Source organism: Myotis lucifugus, unplaced genomic scaffold (assembly GCF_000147115.1).
Source record: "Myotis lucifugus unplaced genomic scaffold, Myoluc2.0 scaffold_507, whole genome shotgun sequence".
Lineage (NCBI taxonomy): Eukaryota > Metazoa > Chordata > Mammalia > Chiroptera > Vespertilionidae > Myotis > Myotis lucifugus.
This window is the reverse complement of record NW_005871555.1, coordinates 423591-433892: the sequence shown is the minus strand read 5'-3', so window position 1 is coordinate 433892 and position 10302 is coordinate 423591. Positions and strand designations below refer to the sequence as shown.

Here is a 10302-nt window from a genome sequence, read left to right as displayed (position 1 = left end):
GGCTTCTGGGGGGGCCCACCCTTCTCTTGGGCGTCTCCGGCCTTAAGGGCCCACCGGGGGAGGGGGGGGGGGGCCCCCCCTGGCCCAGGTGGTGGGCGCAGCGGCCAGGGACTCCCGGGCTGCCGAGGCAGCCCGCAAGCTTGGTGTCTGCTCAGATGGGATGACCTGCTTTGAGTGCTAATTGTTACTTTTTGGCACTTGCCTATTTCTGCTGGTAAATGTGACATGCTCACTGTAGAAAACTTGGGGAAAAGGGTTAAAAATACACCCATGGTGATAAGGGAGTTAGTATTTTCCCCCTCTCTCCTTTCCACCTACTGAGTGGTCTTCATTAGTTTAGGGAATTAAAAAATCATTTAAAGAAATGTTATCCACACAAAATAGTTCTCTTCTGAATTAATTTCATAACCATATGTCTAATTCATTATTTACACTGATCTCTATATTTTTATTTTAATGATTATCACCGTTTACTTTTTATTTTAAGTTCATCATTCTTTGTTTTATAATTTTTATCCAACTCTTGGTCTTCTGGACTGTGGGTGGGTAAGAGAGACTTTTTTTTCCAAATGTCATTTCTTCTGACCATCGGCCCTGAGCCCGTGTCCAGGGGAAGCAGCCCTGAGTGAGGCACAGGTGTGGGGACTGCCCGGTCCTCTCAGCGCCTCCGCCGGCCATTTCAGAGCCCGGGGGGGGGGGGGTGGTGGGGGCGGTCACTCAGGCTGTGAGACCCCAGCCCCTCCTGCGGGCAGGTGGTTCTTATTTTCTCTCCTGCCCCGATCTAAACAGGGCAAGTTCACCACGGCCAGCGACGTGTGGGCCTTCGGGGTGACCCTGTGGGAGGCCTTCACCTTCTGCCAGGAGCAGCCCTACTCCCAGCTGTCCGACGAGCAGGTCATCGAGAACACCGGGGAGTTCTTCCGGGACCAAGGGAGGCAGGTGAGGCCGGGCTGGGAGGCGGGCCGGTGCTCAGGGGGGGAGAGCGGGCCTGGCTTAGCAGGACAGGCTGGCTGGAGGACGGGCCACCGGACGAAGTCCTTTGTCACGAATCATCCAGATAACGTGAAAGACCAGCTCTTGCCCAGGCACCGTGCACACACTCTGCTCCTGTGTCCCCCCAGGATCCTTGGGGGGCAGGAGGGGGCAGGTCAGGCTCCTGGGCAGCCCAGACATTCCAGGAAATAAAATCCTCGTTCTCAGGTTTGATCTATCTCTTGATTTAAACCGTGAGGTTTGTCTCCCTGGTTGACAAAGAGAAGCTTGAAAGTAAGTAAGTGATTTATTAGCGTTCATTAAAAATTGGTTTGGACTTTCTGGCGATGTTTCTAGATGTCCATGTCCCGAGACAACCAGGTGCGCCTGGACTTCCCACCCTCGGCCGGCACCGCCTCTCAGGACAGGGCAGCAGGGCTTCCAGCCTCGGGGGTCCCGCTGCTGGCCGGGTGCTCTCAGGCCCGGTGGCTGGCGCAGTGAAGCTCCTGTGGGTGGGAATCGAAGCTTCTGCCGCAGGGCCCTGGGGTGCGGCACCAGCGGGGAGAGGAGGCTCTGGCGGAAGAGGAGACATGGGTCCCAGGGTGCAGATGGGGCCAGGCCAGTGTGCGCACGGGGTGGCGGACGATGAGGGCGCAGCTGCACGTGGGGAGCGCGCTGCGGCTGGATTTTACCTTGACACTCAGTGGCCATGTGTGGCAGCGGATCTCAGTCCTCTTTCTTGTTATGAGGCCACAGCTCCCTGCCGTGGCGGAGGGCAGGTTTACAGTGAGTGCCGGAGGGAAGGGACGGGGCCAGAAGCTCTCACCTCCCCTGGCAGCTGGGCTTCTGGGAAGAGGCTGGATCTGGTTGGACTGGATCCTGGAATTATCGGCGAGGGAGGAGGATGGTCTCTCTCAGCTACTGTCTGGGGACTGAAATCCCACAGGGGAGCATGTGTCCTTGAGGCTGAATCGGACCATAAACAGCCGCAGAAGCCAGCATGCTGGCCCCGCAGGTCCACCGCTGCTCACGTGTCACACAGCTTTGACGCAGCACTAAGGTTACAAATTTAGTTACTTAAATGTTATGCTATTCAGTTTCACGATATAATAGTTTTGTCACTTAATGGAGTTTCAATTTCTAATAATCTCTGGGATTTTTTATTCATTTTGTTATTTTTAAAAATAATTCTTTATTGTTGAAAGTATTACATATGTCTGCTTCCCCCCCCCATTGACCCCCTGCAGCCCACCCCTGCCCCCCACCTCAGGCCTTCAGCACCCTATTGTCTGTGTCCATGGGCCATGCATGTATGCATACAAGGTCTTTGGTTGATTACGTCCCCCACCCACCCTCCCCCTCCTTCCCTCTGGGATTCTGTGCTCTGTTCCCTGCTTCCATGTCTCTGGATCCACTCGGTTCATCAGTTTATTTTGTTACTTAGAATCCACATATGAGTGAGATCATGTGATACTTGTCTTTCTCTGACTTATTTCATTTAACATGAAACTCTCCAGGCCCCTCCATGCTGTCCCAAAGGGTAAGAGATCCTTCTCTTTTACTGCTGCATAGTATTCCATGGTGTAAATGTACCACAGCTTCTTTATCCACTCATCTACTGATGGGCACTTGGGCTGTTTCCAGATCTTAGCTATTGTAAATTGTGCTGCTATGAACATAGGGGTGCATATGACCTTTCTGATTGGTGTGTTTTTTTTTTTAGGATATATTCCTAGAAGTGGGATCCCTGGGTCAAATGGTAGTTTTTTACTCATTTTAAAATATTCAGTGTAAAAAGTCCACCATTTCCTACTGGTAGTGAACCAATATATTCTGACCAAATGCCCAATGGTTGAGTAGTGAAGTCAAATATTTGACGAAAGCCCAGGCCAAAGCCACATATCACCACCCTGTTCTGAGTAAGCTCCTTGCCTCTAAGCACAACTTTAAATTTTCAATAAAAATTTATTAAATTTGCTCTGGCCAGTGTGGCTCAGTTGCTTGGGTGTTGTCCTGTGCACTGAAGGGTCGCCAGTTCGATTCCAGGTCAGGGCACATGCCCAGGTTTCAGGTTCAATCCCTAGTAGGGGGCGTGCAGGAGGCAGCCAGTAGACATTTCTCTCTCTCCCTCTCCCTTCCTCTCTCTCTAAAAATCAATAAACTAAAAAGAAAAAATTATTTAACACATTAACTTACTAAATGTAATTTATTAAATTTCTATTTTATTATTTTATATTACTATATTTTATTATGTAAATACTAGAGGCCCGATGCACAAAATTCATGCAAGAGTAGGACTTCCTTCCCTCTGGCACCCAGGACCTGGGCTTCCCTCGAAGCCCCGGGTTCGTCTGAGGGTCGTCTGGAAAGATACCTGGTCTATTAGCATATTACACTTTTATTATTATAGATGATATGAATTTACAATTCATATTTTACTGCTTTCTGTCGTATGGGTAGAATTTCGGCGTGTGAACTGTGAAAGTCTGGGTTGGCGTGCGTGCGGCCGTCTCTCCCACTGTCCCTGCCAGGGGTCGCCCAGCCTGCGTGTGGTCTCTGTGCCTTTCCAATGGCACCGTTACCACCACTCCTTCCCGAACAGAGTGGATCTCATTCAGGAGAACTTCAGCGACATGAATTCTAGCAGGAATTTTATACGCAGGGCCCGTCGCTTAGGCAAACCTTAAATCCTCTGCATGCAATTGAAAGTGCGTAGAAGCCTATAGAGCAGTGATGGCGAACCTTCTGAGCTCGGCGTGTCAGCATTTTGAAAAACCCTAACTTAACCCTGGTGCCGTGTCACATATAGAAATTTTTTGATCTTTGCCACCATAGTAAAACAAAGACTTATATTTTTGATATTTATTTTATATATTTAAATGCCATTTAACAAAGAAAAATCAACCAAAAAAATGAGTTCCCATATCACTTCTGACACGCGTGTCATAGGTTCGCCATCACTGCTATAGAGCAATCATTTCAATACTGAGAATAAATGTGCTTAACATTTTTGTTTTCAATTTGTCTTAACAAACGGTGAAGAATTTCCCGAGGACACTTTCCTTGGAGGCTCGAGGTCTAAATGGACCCCGGGTTCTAACCACTTGGTCTCCAGTCTGAGATGTCATTTGCTGCCGCCTGACCTTTGGGCTGGTGGTAGGGACCCCAGAGCAGAAAGTCCTGCCGAAGGGACGGGAGATGAAGGGGGCGGGGCCGACAGGCTGCGGGCCCCTCGGGACGCAGTGACCACCTCCAAGACGGTGGAGGAGGGCGAGTCAATGACGATGCAGCAGCTCCCCCTCCCCTCTTTCCTGAATGTTCTCTCTTTTTGTTTCCAAAGACCTACCTCCCGCAGCCCGCCATCTGCCCCGACTCCGTGTACAAGCTGATGCTGAGCTGCTGGCGGAGGGACACGAAGCACCGGCCCTCGTTCCAGGAGATTCACCTGCTGCTGCTCCAGCAGGGCGACGAGTGACCGCCTCCGGGCCAGGCCGCCCGCGCGCCCGCGCCCGCGCCACGCCCCGCGCCCACGCCACGCCACGGACGCGAGTGCACACGAGGCAGGCTGTCCCTTTCCTCCCGCCCCTCGTTCCCCACCGCTCCACCCCCCTGTGCACCCCGGACCCATATATACTTTTTTTTACATTAAAGAACTAAAAAAGAAAAAAAACCGCTAGGGCAGGTAAAATCCAGTAAAGAAATTTTCATTGATGTACCACAGTGTTGAGAACAAAGCTAGATAATTTAGATAATTTATAAAGGCTAAATATGCTTATGTTTATAAATGTGCAGGTTCTACAATATTTTTTTTATGTTGCCTTTAAAAATAGTTTCAGAAGTAAAACCTTGAATACTAATGTCTTAGGGACCCAGAGATCAGGTTGGGGAAAGCGCGCGGCCAGTGGCGCCTCGGACTCGCCAGACTCCTAGTTGGGCCTCTGGGCTCGGCCCTCGCTCTGCGCGTCCCTCTTGGGTCCAAGTAGCTGTCACCTGTTTGAAAACGCGCCGCTCTCTGGAATGGGTGTTTTGTTCATTCGTGGGCAGGGCTCAGGGTGGAGGTCTATGTGCCTAGAAACAGAGATTGCGTAGGAAGGAATTGTATTGTGTGGAGGTCGGAAGGGCTGTCATTGCAAACAAGCCCGCGGACAGCCCGTCTTACTCACATGGCCAGGTGTGTCTCAGTGAGGCCGCTTTTGAATCCGTAAAAACTGCTGTTTCGATAGCTTCACCTCGGCCCTTTGGTTCATCTTCTCTAAAGCTGCCAACTGTTTTAATAAATGAATCCGGTGCAGTGGCGGCGGGCGGGGTTCCTCAGGCGTGTGCGACAGGGGAGCGCCTGTTCCGAGTGTTCCTAGGGGCCGCCTGGGACCAGCGAGGGGAGCGCCGCCCCCCTTTGCCAGGGGCACGCAGGGTGAGTGGGCTGGAGAGCTAGGGAGACAGACGTAGACGTGGACCCCAGAGCAGTGATGTGTGGATGGTGCTGGGTGACCCCCTGCACAGGCCAAGCGTGATGCAGAGACAGAGGGAGGTCTGGCTTCCCAACCTGTGGGAACAGATACCGGTCAAATCAGAGTCCCGTCAGAACCGCCCCCGAGCTCCCTACCCGCCCCCCCCAGAGCCAGGGGACAGCAGTGAAGGGAACCCCAATTCCTGCTAAGGGGACACAAGAGAAGACGGCAGAGGACACGGCTCAGGCTCAGGAGCAGCGTGACCCCTGGGCCTGCTTCTGACGCCCTCGCGTCCCTGCTCAGCCCCGGCCTTGCTCCAGGCCATGGCGGACGCCTCACCCCCGCTCCCCAGGGCACTGGCAGGGCCTCTCCTTCCCCAGCAAACGCCCTTCCCGTCGTGTCCTGGGACTCGGTCTCCAGTCTCTCCCTCAATGAACTGGAGGATCGCAGGTGGGGAGTCAGGACAGTGGCTTGGGGAGCTTGACCCGCTTCTGCTTTGAGCAGCTGTGCCATCTTGGACAAGTCTGCCGCCTGCACTGTGTCTCCTGGCCTGTGAGCTGAGAGCTCTGCAGCAGTGGCCGGGAGGGCTCCCAGTCCCATGTGTCCAGTCTCGCTGGGAACCTGGTCGGCAGGAGGTTGTCAGGGAAGTTGCTCCAGCCGCACTAGTAACACCGCCACATGCGCGCTCCCACGCCCGTCAGACACCTGCAGGGCCGAACACGCTCGCTTCCCCCTTGGGACTTGCCCCTCTGCTCGCAAGGTCCGTGTTAGCGTCACGTCCTATTCAGAGGCCCCAGAGAAACAGCTGACAGGAGACACACACACGTTTCTGATTCTTATAAGGAATCGGCTCATGGCACCATTTGTAGGGCCGAGCAAGAGACCCGGGAGACTGTGGTCGCCTCTGGGGATAGACCACCGGGGCCAGTCCAGGGAGGAGGCTGAGGAGTCAGCTCAGCTTCAGGCGGAGTGGACTCCTTTCCTTCCAGCCGAGTCCTCATAGAGTGGGTGCGGCCCGCACACTGGACAGGCCTCTGCCTTCCTCAGTCCAACAACCCACAGCTAATCTCGTCTGGAAGCAGCTCTCAGACACCGAATAACGCTAACCTGGCACCACAGGGCCCGGAGGGTGAACAGATAAGATCAGTCATCACGTTTCTCTAGAATTCAAGGGACTTGAGCACGACCCCAGCGGGGCCCAGCGGTCCTGCCAGGACTGCGGGGGGCAGGGGGGCGGCATTTCTCCCGTCCTGCGCCTAACTTTTCTCCTCTTGCTTCTTTCCCACATCCCGCCTCAGCCCCTGCATTTCATGACCCCGCAGAGAGCAGACCTATTTAAAAGGAATGTGGTGTGTCTGTTTCCCCGGCCGTGGGCGAGAGAGGTCATCGGCTCCAGGTGACTGGCAGACCGCATCATTGCGTCCTGTTAGCCTTTCTAAACGTCACCTTTATTCTGTATATGGAACGTTTTCCATCCAGGTGGTGGTTTTGGAGTCAGATTGGAATGTCTGTGTAGGTGGGTCAATGTGCTGAGAGCTAGGCCCCGCCCTCAGTGCCCGGCCCAGACTCCCCTGCTCAGAAAGGACTGGCCTGTAGGCCCGAGGGGGCTGTGGTGTCAGCGCGGGGGCAGGATCGCCTGCAGGTGCCCGAGGTGTGACGAGCACAGGACGGAGGGGGTGGCAGATGGTGAACGAATGTGCGTGTGGCTGAGCGGAGGCCGGTGGCAGGAAAAGGCCGCAGGAAGGAGAGCGGACCTCGCATAGGTGGCTGCGAAGGGTCGGGAAGCCAGACAGACTCCGGCGAGGGTGAGACTCTGTTCTGGAGACGGAACTGAGTCAGGGCAGAAAAAGTAAGTGTCGTGAAGATGAAAGGAGGATATGTATGGAGAGAAGGAATTCTGGATGATGAAAAAGGAGACATCAGGGGCAGTGTGAACAGAAGGGAGCTTTGCAGAGCCTCTGAGAGAGAAGTTCCTCATGGGCGCAGTCCCTCGTGGTGCCCGGCAGGGAGGCCCTTTCATTCCCAAGGAAGCAGGTGGCAGAGGTCTGGGCGCCTGTATCCTCAGCTGCGAATCCATCAGCTCCGCCCGCCGTGGACCTGGTTCCCAAGAGCTGCCTGGGATGCAGACCTGGGCCTGGGGAGTTTGCAGACCACCAACCGGCTTTGCGTCCCATCTCTTGCTTCTGTTAAGGGATCACTGCTCGGCCCAGAAGGGCCACAGGAACAGGGAAGCATTAGGCTCGAGATCGGTCGACTCAGTCTTGTTTGACACCCACGCAGAGGTGGGTGCGGGCGGAAGCCCTGTGTCGTTCTCACTCCATCCAGGCTTCCGCACGAAGTGGAGCTCAACCATGTGTTTTGTGTCAAAGGAGAACAGAGAAGAAGTTCCAAGGAAATATTCTAAAACAGAGTAGCATCTGCTTTGCCCAAAACTATAAAAAAAGTGAAGAAAATTATAGTTAAGCCTTAAATTATTCTTCAAATAGGACTGCTAAGTCCCTGATCCTAAGTTGAATTTAGTGTAGTCCTGCCCTCTTCGCCTTTCCGTGAGACCTCTGACCTCTGACCTGTGGCCTGGCAAATGGCAGGTCCCTGAATGCTTCTGGGAGTTACAGATCCTGGTGTATGTTGGGAAATCCTCCTGGACGGAAATTTAACATTTTTACGAAGCAGATGGATGTCTTTTCCACTTGGTAAATGCATTGGAATGCTTCCCAACACGGGAAGAAGCCGGAATGGTTAGTGAGGACGGATTGCTGGCATTCTGAGTTCTCTGCTACAGTCAGCTGCACTACTTGGAAGGCAATTGTTTCTAAAACTACTTATTTCAAAACATTTTAAAACGGGCAAGAAGTTGCAAAACTAGTACAGAGTGGCCTCACCCTAACACCAGGCTTTCCCAATGATGACATCTTACCGAACCATCACGCTTTTCCAAAGCCAGAAAACTGACATTGGTCTAATATTATTAGCGCAACCACAGATCATACTCAGATTCCACCAGCTTTTCACCTGCACTGATTTGTTCTGGGTGGGTTTAACCCTTGCTGGTTTGTAACCTGGCCTTGCTTGGGGCCCTCCAGAAAGACACCATCTGGATACAAATGTACAAACTCTTCAAGAGAATGTAACAAACTCACTCGTTCCTTTATCAACGAGCATTATCCTGCCTGGGCCGCGCACGTGCACGCATCTGCTGACTTTGCTTGGCTGTTTAGCATCTGGAACCATCAAGAACAACTTGGAAGAATCAGGCAACGCAGAGAACAGTGAAGACCTGACATGGCTTGCTGGCTAGCGAATCTATAATAATAAAAGTTTAATATGCTAATTAGACCTGACGTCTTTCCGGATGACCTTCTGGACGAAGCCAGGGCTGTGAGGGAAGCCTGGGTTCCAGGTGCCAGAGGGAAGCTGGTGCCGGCAGCCGGGGAAGGCCTACTCTTGCACGAATTTCGTGCATCGGGCCTCTAGTCAGGTATGAAGGGAAATCCAGGTGGTTCCTGCTGTTTCTACAGCAGGGAAGGATCGTAATTGTGGCAAAGAGAGCACTCCAGAGTGAACCCGTGTTTTGGTCAAGGAGTAGGTGGCACCGAGTTACGGCCCCAGGGCACCTTGTGGGAGGACTAGAATACAGTGGTATAGACCCTAAATGTGATAAACTATTTTCAGAATAGTAGAGGTTTCATTTGCCTAAATATCTGTTCTGAAATGAAATAAACCACACTAAACCAAATTAAATACTAATTTCAGGGGGGAGGGGAGGGGTGGCTGGTATTGGGGCTCCAGCTCTGTGGCTCCCAGCTGCGAGGTTTGTGGCGGTGTCTGAAGTGCCCTGTTTAGGACTCACAAGATTGTAACTTGTTTACCACTGCATCCCACATCCTGTAAAGTTCCTGGCCCAGACTCGCCTGCTGGGCACCCCATACATGCACCCCTTACTGAGTGTTGTTTTTGAATGAATCAAATGTAGAAACAGAAACTTGTCAAACTGCATGACTGTGGTGAATTGGGGAGAACTGCTCTGCTGTGATTTAGAGGGTTTGTTTTCACTGGAGGAGAGAGTAGAAAGGGCCAGAGCTTACTGGTGGAGAACAGCCCCCATCGGTGGATGTCCCGTGTGTGCCTTATTCTTTGAGGTCTTTCAACAGCATTTCAAGGTCGTTCTGTTTAAGGCACCCCGTCCAGAGCAGGCACCAGACTCTGGCCCCAAAGTCAGCCCTTTGGAGACAAGTCTTGCCGATGTCTCGTCAATAACCTCCAGGACTCTAAAGGGGCAGGACCGGTCAGCCCGAGCTTGCCGAGCTCGCAGGCATTCGGGACCCGCAGGTACCAGCACAGGGGGGGGGGGGGGGGGTTTGCGAGGTTTGAGGGAAGGCACCGTGGGGTAGGCAATCACTCCGAGTGAAAACTTGTTTTCTTGAAAAGAGGCTGGGAACTAACAGAAGGTGTGAGCGTTCCTACAAACACACCGAGTGTGCAGTCTAGCTGCTCACGTCCGCCCTTCACTATCCACGCCGCCCATCCCGCCCCCCTGTTGTCCGTCTGTCCGTCCGTCCGTCCGGTGGCTCTGCCTCTGCTGCAGCGAGGAGCAGGCTTCCTGGGGGAGGGCACACCTGGGCTGCTCTGCGGACTTTGGAGGGCCACGTGGCTTGTCAAGGGGTGAAGAGAAAACTGACGTAATTTCTGCTTAAAACTATTGTAGTCATTCCAAAATAGAGCATGTAAGAATTCTCTGTATTAGAAAAAGAACGAGATACCAATTGTATATTTTCTTTTCTTTATTTATTCTCTGTAAGTCTGATAATGGTCAACTGTAAATAACAATGATTAAAGAAATATGCGCCTGATGGTGGTTTGAGCCTTATCCCTCTTCCCCTGG

The 10302-nt window shown here is 52.6% G+C and overlaps 1 protein-coding gene across 1 annotated transcript in view; it reads left to right on the top strand.

Annotated features, from left to right (window-relative positions):
* The window catches only part of DDR2 (discoidin domain receptor tyrosine kinase 2), a 66630-nt gene extending 56360 nt beyond the window's left edge, over nucleotides 1–10270 (top strand). Inside the window, exons 16-18 of the mRNA XM_023744998.1 lie at nucleotides 48–174; nucleotides 753–939; nucleotides 4313–10270. Coding sequence (XP_023600766.1) covers nucleotides 48–174; nucleotides 753–939; nucleotides 4313–4447 — 449 coding nt within the window. The 3' untranslated portion in view covers nucleotides 4448–10270. The remainder of the gene's footprint in view (nucleotides 1–47; nucleotides 175–752; nucleotides 940–4312) is intronic.
* The last annotated feature ends 32 nt before the right edge of the window (nucleotides 10271–10302 follow it).